A 19149-nucleotide genomic window follows, 5' to 3' on the forward strand; every position below is an offset into this window, starting at 1 on the left:
CTTCATAGAATCACCATCTTCTGCGTTGAATTCTCTTTCAAATGCCGAGTAAAGAATTTTAGATAAGTGACAACCTCCTGTTTCTATTTCTTATGTTCTTCTGTTTTTGAAAGGGATTACCCTATACTTTGAGACTTATAATTAATGATGTAGTGTACCTCTATAAGTTTTACTATTTTGCATTAAGTTTACAGCAAGATCTGTGGGTCCTACCTCAACCAGCATGACACTTAAAACCAGATGATTTTGTGACAGTATTCACAATTGATTGAGCTCATACAATACTCCTGAAGTCTATCCCTCAGGCCATGATAAGGATTACAGGTTCTCTCAAGTTACAAGTGTCTGGTTTACGTACAGTGCCTCTAAAAAGTATTCGTCCTTCTTGGAAGTTTTCATGTTTTATTGTTTTACAACATTGTATCCTTGCATAAGTATTCACCCCCTTTAATATGACACACCAAATCATCACTGTTGCAGTCAATTGGTTTTAGAAGTCACATAATTAGATCTGTTTTTGGAGACCTGTGCGCAGGTAAGGTGTTTCAATTGATTGTCATAAAAATACACCTGAATCTGGAAGGTCCAACTGCTGGTGAGTCAATATCCTGGCAAAAACTACACCAAGAACACTCCAAGCACCTCCACGAAAAGGTTTTTGTGATGCACAAATCAGGAGGTGGATTCAAGAAAATTTCCAAGCCACTGAGTATTCCTCGGAGTACTTTTAAGTCAATCATCAAGAAATGGAAAGAATATAGCACAGCTGTAAATCTGCTTACAGCAGGCCATCCTCAAAAACTGAATGATCATGCAAGAAGAGGACTAGAGAGGGAGGCCACCAAGAGACTTATGACAACTCTGAAGGAGTTGCAAGCTTCAGTGGCTGAGATGGGAGAGACTGTACATACAACAACTGTTGCCCAGGTGCTTGACCAGTTGCAGCTTTATGTGGGAGAGTGGCAAAGATAAATCCACTGTTGAAAAAAATTCCAATGAAATCTCAGCTAGAGTTTGCCAGAAGGCATGTGGGAGACTCTGAAGGCAGCTGGAAGAAGGTTCTATGGTTTGATGAAAACAAAATTGAGATTTTTGGTCATCAGACTAAACGCTATATTTGGTGTAACCCAAACACCACATGCCATCCAAAACACACCATCCATACATTGGAGCATGGTGGTGGCTGCATCATGCTGTGGAGTTGTTTCACTGCAGCAGGCCCTGGTAGGCTTGTAAAGGTAGAGGGTAAGATGAATGCAGCAAAATACAGGGAAATCCTAAAGGAAAACCTGATGCAGTCTGCAAGAAAATAGCGACTTGGGAGGTTTGTTTTCCAGCAACACAATGACCCCAAGTATTAAGTCAAAGCTACACAGGAATAGCTTAAACAAATAAAGTTAATGTCCTGGAGTGGCCAAGTCAGAGTCCAGACCTCAATCCAATTGAGAACTTGTAGCTGGACTTGAAAATCTGAACAGTTTTGTAATGAAGAATGAGAAAAAATTGTAACCAGATATGCAAAGCTGATAGAGACCTATCCACACAGATTCAAGACTGTAATTGCTGCCAAAGGTGCATCTACTAAATACTGACTTGAAGGGGGTGAGTACTTATGCAATCAATTTTTTTGTCTTTTATATTTGTAATTAATTTAGATCACTTAGGGGTTTGTTTTCACTTTGACATGAAAGACTCTCTTCTATTGATCGGTGTCAAAAAAGCCAAATTAAATCCGCTGTGATTAAATGTTGTAAAACAATAAAACATGAAAGCTTCCAAGGGGTTGAATACGTTTTATCAGCACTATAGTCCATAGATACAATTATACGATTTGCTAGCTGTTGTAGGGCTCTAGGCATCTTCTGCTATGTGGGAACACCATTTGCTGTTGCACTTCCAATTTGTGAAATGTTTGAGTTATGAGTATTTCACAGGAGTGGAGCTCTTACCATAATCTGGGATGACCTTTATTCAGTACTGCTCTCCTAGGAAAAATTAACATAAATGCCTCACCTGAGATACACGTAAGGGTCCACAAAGAAAACACATATGATTCGCTGTTCAAGTCTGTTTGTCATGCCTTTGGCTTCCTTAGTTGCAGAGGTTACTGTAGAGTATATTCCCTTGTGGAATAAGTACTGCCTTTATGGGCAAATATATTTTTGGAATATATAAATAAAAATACTTTTATAATCTTAATTTCTAGTTCTAAAGTAAGCAACAACCATAAAAGACTATCGGAAATTACAAGGCATTGTGGTAGGCCACAGTTTGTTTGGAAGCAGCATTAGCTTCACACTGAATTGACAACTTGTAGCCTTGCATGCATCAGGAAGTTTGAGACATCCATATGAACACCCAAATCCCAAAACTAATTAAAAATGTGAAAACAAGCTCACTAATTCATAAAATGTAAACTACTTAGTTCTCACTTTTTCCCCCTTGCAGCTGATCCTCATTCAGGTGACCAAATTTGCTGCTTCTTTCCAAGCTTTAATCTGCTGAGTCTAGTGTTGGAGGATATCTGGGAAAACCACTGTTGCAGCTAACAATGTTTTCAAGAGTTCTTGTGAATTTATGTTTTAAACTGACAATAAAGAAGAGTTTTTTTTTGTTTAGATTTTAAATGTTTCTGAAAATTCTGGGCATTCAGAATTTACAATGTTTGACTGCTTTGATAATGACACTTGACTGAACTGTCCAACTGACATCTGTCACACTATGTCCTATTGCCACTTCAGGTCCATGCCCCTTTGGATTACACGTAGACAGACATCAATAGTTTGGCAAAAAGTTGGTCTGTAGCTCATATTTATGCAAGCAGTAAGCAAAAATGAATAGCTGTTGATGGTACATTCTGGCCTATTCAGTTCCTGAGTAAATAATCCCTTGTCTAATATTCTGCAGATTTATTTTATATTCAATTTGTTAACCATTGATGAATCTTGGTGTCTGTAAGCTTTCACTACTTTTAATAATAGTGAAAATATTATTTGTGTTCCATTGCTTAACATAATAATCCATAAACAGAAAGTTAAGGGAAAAGTTCATAAGCCAGGCAGCATCTGTGAAGAGAGAAAACATTATTGTTTTGATTGAGAATGTTTTCTCTGACCTACGTCAAGCTGAAACATTAACTCTGTTTCTCTCTCAACAGTTTCTGCCTCACCTGCTTGGTATCAGCAGCACTTTCTGTGAGTTTATTTTAGGTTTCCACCATCGGATGAATTTTCCTTCACGTTGAGCATGTTTGATGTGTGTTATAGATAGTGCCATAAGCTTCTTGGTAACATTTGGATTCGACAGCTCGTTTTAAAAAGGAGGCAATTTCATTTCAGTTTTATGATGGAAGTTTACATTTACTCATGATAGCCACTATTTGACAACTTGAAGTTGTTCAAATGAAACCAAATCTTTTCTAGCTGTAGTTGAATCTTTCCATCCATATAAAATATTTAACAAATAAATTTCTTTGAAAATTTATTTGTGAACATCATTCTTCTATTTAGCACATTCTAAAATACATTTTCATTGTATTTAGAACATAGTTCATACATCAGGATGTCTTCATTTTGAATTTTGAATCGGCCATCTGTGGGGAATTACATAAACAATCATAGAAACCAATTAGTATTAAGTGTAGTAAACATACTGTACTTTTGATAATATTAAGGTGAGTGGTTTCATTAGATGAATGAATTTTCACCTTAAAGAATTTAAGTAAATGTTATTTATCTTTACAGCTGGGCAGGTACCCAAAACTGCAGGAAGAGACAGAAAGGGTTATTTTCAGCTACATACGAGAACGAGAAGATAGGACAAAGAATCAGGTTAGTGTACTTTCTTAACAAAGAACAGAAACTACTGGAGATACTCATGAGGTTGGTTAAAGGACAGAACGAGTCTGGTCAGGATGACCTATTCCATAAAAGTCTCCTCTAGAAGGGCAGCCCTCCAATCGTGCATCTAAACCTGGGTTGTTCTGTTTCTACCCTGCTGTTACAAGACTATTGAATGGTTTCTTAATACAATAAGATGGGCTTTTGACCATACAATCTACCTGATTATGATCTTGTTTCTTATTGTTGACTTACACTGCACTTTCTTCATAGCTGTTGCACTTTATTCTGCATTTACCTTGAACTGTATAATGATTTGTTCAGTATGAACAGTCTTCAAGGCAACTTTTTCACTGTCCCTTGATGCCTGGTACAATGATTATCCAATTGCAAATATATTTTGCCATAGAATCATTAAGTTATACAATATGGAAATATGCCCTTTGGCCCAACTGGCCCATTCCTCTAAGGTGTCTATTCCAAGGTAGTCCCATTTCATACCTTCAAGAGTGCAGCTGTCATGAGTGCCTTGCCCTAAACAGCAGGAGGAAGTGCCACCTTTCTGGATGTGCTGTTCGAGCATACATTATCACCCTAGAGTTAACACGAAGAAACCCTTCTGATGAAGGGTCTTTGATCTGAACTTTTAACTCTGGTTCTATTTCCATGGAGACCTACTGAATATCTCCAGCAGTTTTTTGTTTTTATTTCAGAATTGCTGAATCCACAGTGTTCAGCTTTTACATTAATGTGTTCTATTGTTTTTATTTGCAAACTTCTCGGATCCTAATACATAGTTGGATGCTATCATTAAAATATTTGACTCTTCATTATGCCACTTGTACATCTGCAAGTTTCACTGGTACCTGAGTGCCACAAAATAGGTCAACTCAACAAAATGTTGTTTTACATTTGAGCTTCATTTCAGAAACAGAGAAAATATTTATCAGAATCTACAGGAGTGTTTTCAGTTTGCCTGATTGCTTTGCTTAATAACTAAGGTTAAATGCACAAAATATGGTTAAAATTTTAACATTTTGTTTTGTTTAGGTATTGTTATTGATTGATATCCAGTTGTCTTATATCAATACAAAGCATGAAGACTTCATTGGGTTTGCAAAGTAGGTATCTGCTTGAAGTCTTCTAATTATGACCTCTAATTTGTTAATTAAGTAAACGTCTATGATTTCAATCTCATGGGCATTTTAACTATGCACATCTGCAGCACTTAGAAGTAGCAAAAATCCAGGTAGTGCACAAAAATCTTACAGTTGTGTGTCTTTGTGTTTCTTAATGTAACACATCAGTTATTTCACTTTTTGAAACCATTAATATTAACACTATTGCCCCACAAACAGTGGTGAACAAACTCATACACCTCGGTGCAAATGGCTATAACCAACAGACCTAAGATAGTCAGGTTGCACAATTGGTCCTCTTTTCCCATCACTGTCAACAGGGTGCCCCCTGGTCTGTGTGCTGAGCCCATTGTTGTACACTCTGCTGACGCATGATATGGTCAAACACATGATAATCAGATTGTCACGTTTGCCGATGACATACCAGTGGTGGGGCTCATCACCAACAATGATGAGTTGGCCTACAGGGAAGAGGAGGAAGAGCTCAAGTCTTGGTTCCGGGCAAATAACCTCTTCCTCAATGCCAACAAGACCAAAGGGGACAGTTATTGACTTCAAGAGAACTCATAACACACAAACCCTTGTATATCAACAGCACAGCAGTGGAAGCTGCAAGTCGTTTCAAGCTCCTGGGAGTGCACATCTCTCACAATCTCTCATGGTCTCAGAACACATTCCGTGCAATCAGGAAAGCTCACGAATGGCTTTACTTTCTGAGGAGAGCTGGATTATGCGCATCTATACTCACATCATTCTACAGATGTGCAGTAGAGAGTATCCTAACAAGCTGTGTCACTGCATGGTATGGAAACTGTTCTGTGACAGATAGGAAAGCTCCACAATGAGTAGTCTAAATTGCTCAATGCACTACTGACAGCAGCCTACCCACCATCAAAGACATGTATACAGAAAGATGCCATAAAAGGGCTAGTAACATCATGAAATGTCCCACCCACCCTACTTGTGGACACTTTGACCCAGTCCCATCAGGGAGGAGCTACGTAGTATCAAATAAGGACTACCAGATGCAAAAAAAAGTTCCTTTTCCCAAGATGTAAGGCTGATTAACACCTCCAACCACTAACCTACCCCTCCACACCCCCAACCACCACTACTTTATCATTTCTTGTCAAAGTCATTTCCTTTACAGACATTCCTGTGCCTAGCGTCACTTTATGGCCATAAATCAACCTATGTCTATAAGCTATCCTATGTATTTATATTAGTTGTGTTTTTATTATTGTGTTCTTTATCTTATGGTGATTTTTTTGGGTTGCATTGGATCTGGAATATCCAATCCAGATCCAATAATTGAAACAATTATTTCATTCTCCTTTACACTTGTGTACTGTAAATGATATTAAACAATCTTGAATCTTGGGGGGCGGGGGGGGGGGAGGTAAGCTCCATCATTTTTCCATCCTGTTCTCCAACATCACCTGAGAATTTCATCATGCAGTTCATGCCCTTTACGTGTTAATGGAATGTATGCAAGACCTTTTAACACAGGGGTTCCCAACCATTTTTTATGCCATGGACCCCTGCCCTTAAATGAGGGGTTTGTGGACCCCAGGTTGGGAACCCCTGTTTTAACATGTTTAGTGAATATATAGATGCTGTTCATTTAGTTACTCTAACACAGCGTATACATGAATCTCAGAAATTCGCATGATGCACTCAGCTTTGCCCACTTTCAGTTGCTGTGATGGAAAGGTTAAGGATGATCAACAAAGGAGCTGGTCATTGGCTTCGGGAAGTAGGATGGTGCACATACTCCTGTCTTCCTCAATAGTGTTGAGGTTGAGAGCTTCAAGTCCTAAGAGTGAAAATCACAAATAACTGGACCTGGTCTGTCACGTAGACACCATGGTCAAGAAAGCCCACCAATGCCTGTACTTCCTCAGGAAACTAAAGAAATTTGGCAAGTCCCTGTTGATCCTTACCAATTTTTATCGGTGCACCATAGAAAATATTCTTTCTGGATGCATAAAGGCTTGGCCTGGCAACTGCTCTGCCCACGGCCACAAGAAACTACAAAGAGTTGTGGACACAGCTCAGCACATCACAGAAACCAGCACCCTTTCATGGATTCTGTCTATACTTTTTGCTACCTCAGTAAAACAACCAGCATAATCAAAGACCCCACTCACCCCAGATATTACATCTTCTCCCCTTCCATCCGACAGAAGATGCAGAAGTCTGAAAGCACGTACCACCAGGCTCAAGGACACCTTGCTGTTATACAACTGTTGAATGGTTTCCTAATATGATAGGTTGGGCTCTTGACCACACAATATACCTTATTGTGATCTTGCACCTTATTGTCTACCTGCACTGCATTTTCACTTTAGTTGTTGCATCTTATTCAGCATTCTGCCATTGTTTTACCTTCTACCACCTCAGTGTACCACATAATGATTTGATCTGTATATCCATTTAGAACAGAGATGAGGAATTTCTTGAGCTAGAGGGTGGTGAATCTGTGGAATTCATTGCCACAGACAGCTGTGTAGGCCAAGTCATTGGTTATATTTAAGGCAGAGGTTGATAGGTTCTTGATTAGTTAAGGCACAAAGATTATGGAGAGAAGGCAGGAGAATGAGGTTGAGAAGAATAATAATTAGCCATGATAAAATGGCAAATCAGACTCGATGGGCTGAATGACCTAATTCTGCTCCTATGTCTTATGGTATGCAAGACAGGTTTTTTATTATACCTTGATATACTTGACAATAATAAACCAATTCCACTTTCTAACTTCACTCACTAATATATCTTGCCATCGAGTCGTTAGGTTATATAACACGGAAACTGGCACTTTGGCTTAACTAGTCCATGCCACCAAGATACCCATGTAAGCTAGTCCCATTTGCCAGTCTTTAGTCTATCACCTTCCAAAGCTTTCCAATCCATGTACCTGTCCAACTGCCTTTTAAAAGTTGTTATTGCACTTGCCACAACCACTTCCTCTGGCAGCTTATTCTTTATTTTAACACAAAGATACCACCCTATTTGTAAGAAAAAAAGTTGCCCTCAACTTCCTCTTAAATCTTTCTCCTTTGGTCTTAAACCTATGCCTCTAGGTTTTGATAGCCCAACTCTGGGGAAAAAAGACTGAGTGCATTCACCCTATCTCTTCCTCTCATGATTTTAAACATTTCACATCCTCTTTTGCTCTAAGGAATAAAATCCTACCTAGCCTGTCCGTCTCTTTCCTCGAGTCCTGCAACATTTTTGTAAATCTTTTCTACGCTCTTTCTAATTTAATAATTTTCCTGTAGCAGAGTGATTGTAACTGAGCACTACACTTGAAGTGCAGCCTCATCAGTGTCCTATAAAGCCTTGCCTCATACTCTTTTCTGGGCTCCTTGTCATGCTGGTGAGTACAGTTATAACCACAGGCCACCAGGGGTTTTTTGGAGTGTACCATTAGGATACTTGATGTGATTTCAGTACCTTGATTGATCAAGGACAATATCTTTTTTCCCCCCAGAAAAGGTCTCATTATTTAGAATTACCTTTTGCATCTTCTACAATGTGGTTATCACAAACACATAATCCTGTATGAAGAGGAGAAAGCAGTGTCCTCTCTAGAAATGCTGTTAGGGCATGCCTTATAGCCCTCTGGTTCAAATGAAACCCTTAATCTGCAAATTTAAGAGGCTGCTCACTGCCAAGTGCCACGAGGTCTTGCTGTCATTGGTTTACAAACAGAGGCACTGAGACTGCTAGAAAGAAGGGGCAGATGATAAAGTAAAATTGCAGTCAATAGGATGAGATGCAATGTTAAAGGCAGACATAGCAAAAAGGGTGAATACAGGACTGAAGGCACGAAGAAAATGGAATCAGGTAGATGGCATGTATGCTGTTGTGTGCATCACTGAATCATGGCTGAAAGAAGATTGTAGTTGGGAGCTTAAAGTCCTAGCATACATATTGTATCGAAAGGACAGGCAGGTAGGCAGAGAGGGTGGCGTGGCTCTGTTGGTAAAAAAATTAATTCAGATCAGTAGAAAGAAGTGACAGGATCAGAAGGTTTTAAATCATTGTGGGTGGAGCTAAGGAAATGCAAGTATGTAAAGACCCTGATGTGAGTTACATACAGACTCCCAAACAGTAGTAAAGATGTGGTCTACAAATTACAACGGGACAATGGGAGATAGAAAATATATGTGAAAAGGGCAACATTATAATAGTCATCGGGGATTTCAATTTACAAGTAGATTGGGTTGATGCTGGATCCCCAGAGGGGAATTTCTCGAATGCTTGCAAGAAGGCATTTTAGAGTCGCTCGTGGTTGAGGTCACTAGGGGATCAGCTATTGTCGATTGCGTATTGTGCAATGACCTGGAATTGATGAGAGAGCTTAAGGTAAAGGAGCCTAATATGTTGGAATTCACTTTACAATTTGAGAATGGGAAGCTAAAGTCAATGTATCAGCATTATAGTGGAGTAAAGGGAATTACAGAGGCATGAGAGAGGAGCTCGCCAAAATTGATTGGAAAGGAACACTGGCAGAGATGGTGGCAGATCAGCAATGGATGGAGTTTCTGGGAGCAGTTTGTAAGGTGCAGGATACAGACATCTCAAAAAGGAAGAAGCATTCTGAAGGCAGGAGAATACAGCTGTGGCTGACAAAAGAAGTCAAAGAAAACATAAAAGGCAGAGTGGGCATGTAATAGAGCAAATATTAGTCGGAAGTTAGAAGATTAGGAAGCTTTTAAATACCAACAGAAGGCAACTAAAGAAAGTCGTAAAGAAGGAAAAGATGGAATAAGAAGGTAAGCTAGCCAATAATATTAAAGAGGATACCAATAGTTTCTTCAGATATATAAAGTGTAAAAGGGAGGTGAGTGTAGCTGTTGGAGAGGTAGTAAAAGGGGATAAGGAAATGGTGCATGAAATGAATGAATCAGTCATCACAGTGGAAGACAGTAGGAGTGTGCTGGAAGTTCGAAAGTGTCAGGAAGCAGAAGTGTGTGAAGTTACCATTACTAGGGAGAGGGTTCTTGGGAAACTGAAAGGCCCGAAGGTAGATAAGTCACTGGACCACATGGTCTACACTCCAGGGTGCTGAAGAGATTGTGGAGGCACTTGTAGTGACCTTTCAAGAATCAATTGATTCTGGCATGGTTCTGGAGGAATGGAAAGTTACCAATATCATTCCATTCTTCAAGAAGTGAGACAGGCAGAAGAAAGGAAATCATAGGCTGGTTAGTCTGAACTCAGTGGTTGGGAAGATGTTGGAGACAATCGTTAACGATGTGTTTTTGGGGTACTTGGAGGCACATGATAAGATAGGCTGTAGTCAGTATGGTTTCCTTAAGGGAAAATCTTTTGGAATTCTTTGAAGGAATAACAAACTGGATAGACAAGGGAGAGTTGATGGATCTTGTGTACTTTGATTTTGAGAAGGCCTTTGACAAGGTGCCACACATGAAGCTGCTTAACAAGTTAAACACCCATGGTATTACAAAAAAGGTACTAGCATGGATAGAGCATTGGCTGATTGGCAGGAGGCAAAGAGTGGGAATAAAGGGAGCCTTTACTGGTTAGCTGCTGGGGACGAGTGGTATTCCACAGGGGTCTGTATTGGGATCGCTTCTTTTTATGTTACATGTCAATGATTTGGATGATGGAATTGATGATTTTGTGGCCAGGTTTGCAGACGATATGAAGATAAGTGGAGAGGCAGATAGCTTTGAACAAGTAGAGAGGCTACAGTAAACAGATTAGAAGAATAGGTAAAGAAGTAGAAGATGGAATACAGTGTCAATAAGTGTATAGTCATGCACTTTGGTAGAAAAAATAAAAGGGTAGATTGTTTCATAAATGGAGAGAAAATTCAAAAATTGGAGGCGCAAATGAGCTTGAGAGTCCTTATGCAGGATTCCCTGAAGGTTAGTTTGCAGGTTGAGTTGGTAGTAAGGAAGGCAAATGCAATGTTAGCTTTCATTTTGAGAGGACTAGAATATAAAAGCAAGGACGTAATATTGGAGTATTGTGAGCAGTTTTGGGCCCTGTATCTAAGAAAGGATGTGCTGACATTGGAGAGGGTTCATAGGAGGTTTATGACAATGATTCCAGGATTGAAAGGCTTGTCATATGAGGAGTGTTTGTTGGCTCTGGGCCTCTACTCAGTGGAATTCAGAAGAAGTCAGATCTCATTGAAATCTATCAAACTTTAAAGGCCTCGATAGTGGATGTGGAGAGGATGTTTCCTGTAGCGGAGGAGTCTCAAGATCAGAGGACACAACCTCAGAATAGTGGGCCATCCTTTTAGGATGGAGATGAGGAGGAATTTCTTTAGCAAGAAAGTGGTGGATCTATGGAATTCGCTGCTACAGGCGGCTGTGGAGGCCAAGTCATCGGGTATATTTAAGGCAGAGCATGAAGGGATATGGGGAGAAGGCAGGAGAATGGAGCTGGGAGGGAATATGGATCAGCCATGATGAAATGGCAGAGCAGACTCGATAGTGCAAATGGCCTAATTCTGCTTCTGTATCTTACGGTTTTATGGTTATAGGATGTTAATTGGTAAGATACAAATATACCATACTCGGACCATCTGAATCAAGAGAAAATCAATCCATATTGTCGTAACATTTCATCACATTACTATTTTCAACTCAATAGTAACCATTGTAAGGATCAGCGTTAAGTGGAAAATCATGTGGACCAGGTAGTTAATTACTATGGTTGCAAGAACCTATTGGAGTCTGTATATGCTACTCTGCACAACTCCTTTCATGAAGCCTTTTTGTCATCTGCAAGGCACAAGGCAGGGTCAAGAGGAATATTCTCTATATTGAAGAATACTCTGTACTTGCCTGAGTGCAGCCTCACTGATGATTACCCCATTAGTTTCAGCACAAAAACATCGAGAATCTTTTTTTTTTACTATCAAACAACCTGAGTTTTCAATGTCACCTGACCTTATTATAATGCTTATAGTCATAGAGTTGTTCAGCACAGAAACAGGACCTTTGGCCCACAGTGTCAATGTAAATCACTTTTTCCATCAACCTTAATCCTATTTGTTCACATAAGGACGCCAACAGTTTATACCTTGACGATTTAAGCATCTGGCTAAATGCCCCTTAGACATAGTAGTTGTATCTGACTCCACCACATCTGTTGGCAGCGCGTTCCAGATATCAACTACTCTATGTATATATAAAAAAGGACGCCTCAGATTCCTTTTACTCCTTTCTGTCACTTTAAATCTATGCCCTTTTGCTTTTGATAGCCCAGCCATGGGGAGAAAGATCTGGACTATATTAGTCTTATCAATGACACTTTAATCCTACATACTTCTTTCAGGTCACCCCTCAGCCTCCTTTGCAACAGGATAAACAAGCCCAGTCTATCCAATCCTTCACCTTTACTAAACTACTTCAATATAGACATCTAGTGAATCATTTCTGCTCTCTTTTGAGTGCAATCACACTCCTTCTTCACTTTTGTGACCGAAGTTGCACACTATGCACCAAGTATGTTTAAACCAGTGTTTTGTATTTGATCCTTTTCAGCTGAATGGATTATTTGCCTAAGCGGCCTATGAAAGCAAAAGCTTCACTCTTGAGAATCAGAGTGGATTCCCAATCTCATAACATTGTCATTTAGATTATATCATTACTTTCCTTTTTGCTCAGTTATTTATTGTTCTGGAATTTTCCGCAAACAACAATACCTGAGCACCCTCACCACTAGCAATGGACTGGGTGAAGAAGGCCAATAAGAATGAGAAATACATGGTGCTCTCAAAGCAATTTTTAGTATCCTTATGATACTAAATATAGAGAAATGTGCACTCCAATTATGATGTAGTTCCAAAGTGGCAATCTTTTCCTCCCTGATATCTTAAAATCAAGCATGAATCAAAACAATTTAGCAATAAATCAAAACCAAAGTAAACAATGTTTTGACCCTTATATATTCCCTTAATGACTGCTTTGTATGTGTCTTTGCAGCTCTGCTACTTCTACACAGTAGCCCTTCTGTAGCTGCAGACAAACCAGTGTGCAAGTTGCCCCTGGTTTAAGTGGTTGGAATTGCTCTTGTCTACAAAGATTGAGCAGCTCTTGACCAGGATGACCATATTTTCGACTGTGGTTTGTTGTCAGGGTATTAGCAGCCTGAGCTAGTTCGCTAATGGGCAACTGTGTGGGGACTCGCAGAAAAGTAGAGGTAGGAGCAGAACTTCTATAATCCTAGGAGAACAGCAGAGTTTAATACATGGGATACAAATATACTTTGGGTATGTTAAAACTAGGAAAAGCAATGTTGGCCTTTTAACTCATTATATTTCTGTTTAATATTCGGACTGTTTAAATTTTATATGGACAGGCGTCTATAAATGTTTTAGTACATCCTAATACTATATAAATAGTGCTCTGTGTCACCCTGACACTGTTTTTAAAAGTGCATGAGGATTGAGATCTTCACTTGTGAAGTTATTAACACAGTAATAAATAATAAGATAGGAGTCAATGATCATCGTATGATAGAATTCACCCTGCAGTTTGAGAGGGAGAAGCTAAAGTCAGATGTATCAGTATTACAATGTAGTAAAGGCAATTAGAAAAGCATTCGAAATGAGTAGAACAGCAATGACTGGAGTTTCTAGGGGCAATTCAGAAGGCACAGGACAGAGTCATCCCAAAGAAGAATTAGTATTCTGAAGGGAGGGGGGTGAAATTAAAGCAACCGTAGCTGACGAAGGAAGTCAAAGACAGCATAAAAGCAAAAAAGAGGGCCTACAATGTAGCAAAAATCTGTGGGAAGCTAGACAATTGGGAAGCTTTTAAACAGAAGGAAACTTTAAAAAAAACAGTAAGGAGCCATAAGTTGAAATATGAAGGTAAGCTAGCCAATAACATAAAAGAGGATACGAAAAGTTTTTACAGATACATAAAGAGTAAAAGAGAGGTGAGAGTGGATAGTGAACTGCTGGAAACTGATGCTGGAGAGACAGTAATGGGAGACAAATGGTGGATGAAATTAATGTATTTTGTGTCGATATCCACTGTGGAAGACACGAGCAGCATGCAAGAAATTCAAGAGTGTCTTGGGGAGAAGTGAGTGCAGTTGCTATTACTAAGAGGAAGGTACTCAGAAAGCTGGAAAGTCTGAAGGTAGATAAGTCACCTCGACCAGATGGACTACACCTCAGGATTCTGAAAGAGGTAGCTGAAGAGATTCTGGAAGCAGTGATCTTTCAATAGTGATCTATCAAGAATCACTAGATTTTACAATGGTCCTGGAAAAATGGAAAATTGCAAATGTCATTCCTCTCTTCAAGAAAGGACGGAGAGAGAAGAAAGGAAATCATAGGCCAGTGAGCCTGACTTCAATGGTTGGGAAGATGTAAGGATGATATTTTGGAGTATTTGGAGGCACATGATAAAATAGGCTGAAGTCAGCGTGGAAATCTTGCCTAACAAATCTGTTGGAATTCTTTAAGGAAATAACAGGCAGGATAGTTAATGGATGTTGTTTACCTGGATTTTCAGAAAGCCTTTGAAATGGGGCTGCTAAGCAAGATAAGAGCCCACGGTCTTACAGGATAAGTACATACCAGCATGGATAGAACATTGATGGACTGGGTGGGAATAAAGAGGGCCTTTTCTAGTTGGTTGCCAGTGACTAGTTGTGTTCCACAGGTGTCAGTGTTGGGTCTGCTTCTTTTAGCAATGATTTGGATGACATAATTGTTGGCTTTGTGGCCAAGTTTGCAAACAATACGAAGATCGATGGAGTGGTAGTAGTTTTGAGGAAGCAAGGAGTCTGGAGAAGGACTTGGACAGATTGAGAGAATGGGCAAAGAAGTGGCAGATGGAAAATAGTATAGGGAAGTGTATGGTCATGCGGTTGGTAGATGGAATAAAGGTGTAGAGTATTTTGTAAATGGGGAGAAAATTCAGAAATCAGAGGTGCGAAAGGACTTGGGAGCCCTCATGCAGGATTTCCTGAAGGTTAACTTGCAGTTTGAGTTGTTGGAAAGTAAGGCAAATGCACTGTTAGCATTCATTTCAAGAGGACTAGAATATAAAAGTAAGGATGTATTGCTGAGGTTTTATAAGGTATTGGTCAGACTGCACTTGGAGTATTGTGAGTAGTTTTGGGTCCCTTATCTAAGAATGGATGTGCAGACATTAGAAAGGGTCCAGAGTAGATTTATGAAAATAATTCTGGGAATGACAGGGGTTAACGTATGAGGAGCACTTGATGGCTCTGGGCCTGTACTCGCTGGAGCCTAGAAGAATGAAGGGGGATCTCATTGAAACCTATCCAATATTGAAAGATCCAAGTAGAGTGGGTATGGAGAGGATGTTTCCTATAGTGTGCCAGTCTAGGACCAGAAGGCACAGCCACAGAATAGAAGGGTTTCTAAAGGGAAATCAGATGAGGAGGAAATTCTTTAGACAAAAGGTGATGAATCTGTGAAATTTATTGGCAGAGATAATTCATTTGGTATATTTAAAGTGGAGCTTAATAGGTTGTTGATTAATAAGAGTGTCAAGAGTTATGAGGAGAAGGCAGGAGAATGGGGATGAGAGGGGATAATAAATCTGCCATGATAGAATAGCGTACTAAACTCGATGGATCTAATTGTCAAATTCTGCTCCTATATCTTATGGCTTCCCCACATAATTGTACACAATTCAATTATAACTGCACTATCCTATAAATCTGTTATATCTTACAGCTGCTTTCACTTAGTCTGGCAGCTGCAATTTTGGCAAATGTCACCTTAAAAGTAGCACTCTGCTACTTGGGCATGTTGCTGCTTCAATGTAGGACACTACAACAATGAGAGAAGGGACAGAGAATTTTCCTGAAGGGCAGATCAATGTGGACAATTTGGTGGACAAGTACCTACAGGAGCCATGTTATTTGTATAAAGCTGTCTACAGATATACGGGGTAACTGCCAGGATTTTGCCAGCGAGGTCTCTACGGAGCAATGCAAAATGAGTGCAGAGTTTGAATTTCTGTACTTCGTGGATGTTAAAACGTTCCTGTGCTTTCTCAGCTTATTTCCATAAGCTGAAGAAAAACTCTTAAATACGAAGCTTGGATAATGTTTCTAATAGAGCAGTGAACAGCATATCATACAGGATTGATCCTGAGGGAAGGAAGCTGAGAATGACCATGACCTTGACCTCCAGGGGCAGCCAGTCTGAACTATTACATGAAATATTATATCTTATGTTGCAAACTTCAGTGAGTTGAAAGCACTAATTTCAGTGAATTCAAATGGTCACTGTGAGTATTGGCCCTTTTCAATAACACTGTTTCCAATATTTAGGATGTTAAATAAACGTTTCCCCACCCCGGTGCAGTTGAAAATCATACTAGAAATGAATTTTGGGCATCATATTATCCTGAAAGAAGTTTCTAGTGTGAATGAAAATCCCACCAAAAACCAGGAATCAAAATTCTGTCATGCACTAAGAAGTCTAGAAGTCACCGCAGTGTTGCTGGATTCCTGGTTTTGCCTTTTTACAGCTGCACAGTTTTGAGAAGGATTTTTTAGAACATTGGGTCTTGAAAAGGACATTTAAAATCTGTAATCTGTTTTGTATTTTAATAGTACTGTGTGAAAAGTCTTTCAATATGTAATGTGTGAGGTTACATTTTTTTACATGTAACTAAGCAAGGACCTGTGTATCTTATGCTTAATGTAGCGTTTTCAGTAAGTTATCAGTTCATAATTATCAAGATGTTTTGCTTCTAGCTATTTTAATTATTAGTAAGTCATGGCCAAGTACTGTGTAGCTCACAGAATTTCTCTGATTTAATATTTTTTGTAAGCACATCCATCCCCATGTTACCTTTTTGTTTTCTGTACCATGACTTCCTGAACTAACCAAACAATATCTTATACTTGATGCTTCTTTTCCAATGGAATGTAAAAAAATTAAACAATCTTCTTAAGTAATTATATTTAGAAAATTGTTATACGTTTTCTATAGTGCCCAACAAAGGTGTGGTCAGCATAATAAGAAGCACACTGCTGGGAATCAGGTAAGAGTTCTATTTTTTTGTAAAATGCATGTATTACACTTAAGCAGTTTTAATTTTTCTGTTCCTTGCGATATGATTAATTAAGCATGATTACGAACATGCTGTGGTGCACATTCAAATTGTGTTTGAAGAATTGTTCAAGTTTTATTTTACTGCAATTGGACAATCATTGCTCAAGAATTGTCTTTACTTCCTGCTTTGTTGCCATCTTTGTTCTATGACTTATTTTTAATTTATTTTTGAGTTGCTTTTTTCTGCCTCATAATCTTCCATCTCAACTAATTGCACTTCTGTTTACAATTTTTTTTGTTACTGCTTGGCATATGAATTATTGGGGAATAATTATTCAGTGCTTTCAAGTAGTGCAGTTTACTAGTTCAGGCATGTGCATACTTTTATTAAAAGTTAAAGAGAAAGCCTCATAGTGCAAGATGCCTTTTTCACTGAGGTTTTGATGTAATTTTAATGGTTGTCTATACTTCAATAGGTAACTTGATATTTGTAAAAAAACTATTACGTTATTTCATTTTGGTTGTAAAATATTTCAGAATTAATTAAGGTTTAGTAATTTAATCTGGTTTAGAAACACTGATAGATTTTTGTAAAGCTGCTAGATTGCTCAAACAGTTGAAGATTGGCTTACGATTCTGCATGGGGCATATTGGCATCCGTTTATTACAAAACTAAACAGCAGGCACCTAAGTACATTTTAAACAAGCTTTTAACATGTATATCTGTAAAATCCACAGTTTTATCAGTGTATTTCTCTGTTGTATTTTTGTTTTGCTATTTCAGTACTCTCACCTTCCACTGTTGAGACAAATTTTATGTGCTAAGGTTTTGTAAGATGCTATTGGTTTATTACTGAGCACCATTACTTTTATGTCAGTTTGCCTATTACTAAATAACATGATCTTCGGTTTGGTATTAACATTTCCACACACTTAATGTACATATTTTCCAACTTTAATGCACAGAAAAAAAGATATATTTTGTCTATTTATTGTACAACTAACTATATTAGTATTCATGTATGAACTAGTGCACTCCAGAATTGAAGAATATGGAACTGGTGGAATTATTATATTGATAATATCACATTAAAATTGAGAATTTCATAATCCAAATTTTCCTCATCAGTTTAATGTGAATCATATAGTACAGAAACAAGCTCTTCAGCCATATTTGTCCATGCTGACCAAGATGCCTTTATGAACTCATTCCTTTTACTATATTTGGACCATATCCCTTTAAACTTTTCCTTTCCGTGAGCCTGTCTAAATATCTTTAAAGTGCTGCAATTGTATCCACCTCTAGCAGCTCATTTTCTGTACCCACCTCCCTCTGTGTGGAAAATCTTCTCCTTAGGGACACTTTAAACTTTAAATTCAAATCTACTCCCCCCCTCCCCCGCCAGTTTTAGATTTTGCTACCTTGTGAAAAACACTGTGAACCATCCACCTCATTATTTTAAAAACCTCTATAACGTCACCTCTCAACCTCCTTCATTCCCTGGGGAAAACAGTCCAAGCCTGTCTAGTCTCCTTATAAATCAAAGCTTCAAATCACAGCAATATCAGTGTGAAACTTACCTGCATTCACTTGCTTAATCATATCCTTCTGATAGTATGGTGTTCAGAACAGCACACACTATTCCAAATACAGTCTCCCAATGTCTTGTATAGCTGCAACAAGGTGTTCTAGCTATTGTAATCAATGTCCTGTCCAATGAAGACAAGCATACCCTATGCTGCCTTCACCTTCCACCAACCACTTTCATTGAACTTACGTGGCTATTCTCCTAGGTCTCTTTTTTGTCCAACACTTCCCAGGGCCCTGTCATTTACTGTTTTGGCTTGCCTTGGTTTAACTTCCCATAATGCATCATTTCACATTTGTCCAAGTTAAATTTCCATCTGATATTCCTTTGTCCACTTTCTCAATTGATCTAGATTCTGTTGTAACTTTACAAGGGGTAGTCTAAACTGCCCAACGCTTCACCTGCACCAGCCGACCTGCCATCAAGGGCATACATACAGAAGGTGCCAGTAAAATCATGAAGGATCCCACCCACCCTACTCATGGGCTCTTTGTTCCCCTCCCATTAGGGAGAAGGTTATGTAGCATCCACACCAGGAC

General features: G+C 38.9%; 1 protein-coding gene across 7 annotated transcripts in view; it reads left to right on the plus strand.

The window, feature by feature from the left end:
* Window positions 1–19149, plus strand: part of LOC140206105 (dynamin-2-like) — a 240816-nt gene that overhangs the window by 112889 nt on the left and 108778 nt on the right. For all 7 annotated transcript variants that reach the window (XM_072274265.1, XM_072274266.1, XM_072274268.1 and 4 more), the window contains 3 exons: window positions 3744–3830; window positions 4890–4960; window positions 16959–17010. In XM_072274265.1, coding sequence (XP_072130366.1) covers window positions 3744–3830; window positions 4890–4960; window positions 16959–17010 — 210 coding nt within the window. The remainder of the gene's footprint in view (window positions 1–3743; window positions 3831–4889; window positions 4961–16958; window positions 17011–19149) is intronic.

This window comes from Mobula birostris, chromosome 12, assembly GCF_030028105.1.
Source record: "Mobula birostris isolate sMobBir1 chromosome 12, sMobBir1.hap1, whole genome shotgun sequence".
In the NCBI taxonomy this organism is placed as follows: Eukaryota; Metazoa; Chordata; class Chondrichthyes; order Myliobatiformes; family Myliobatidae; genus Mobula; species Mobula birostris.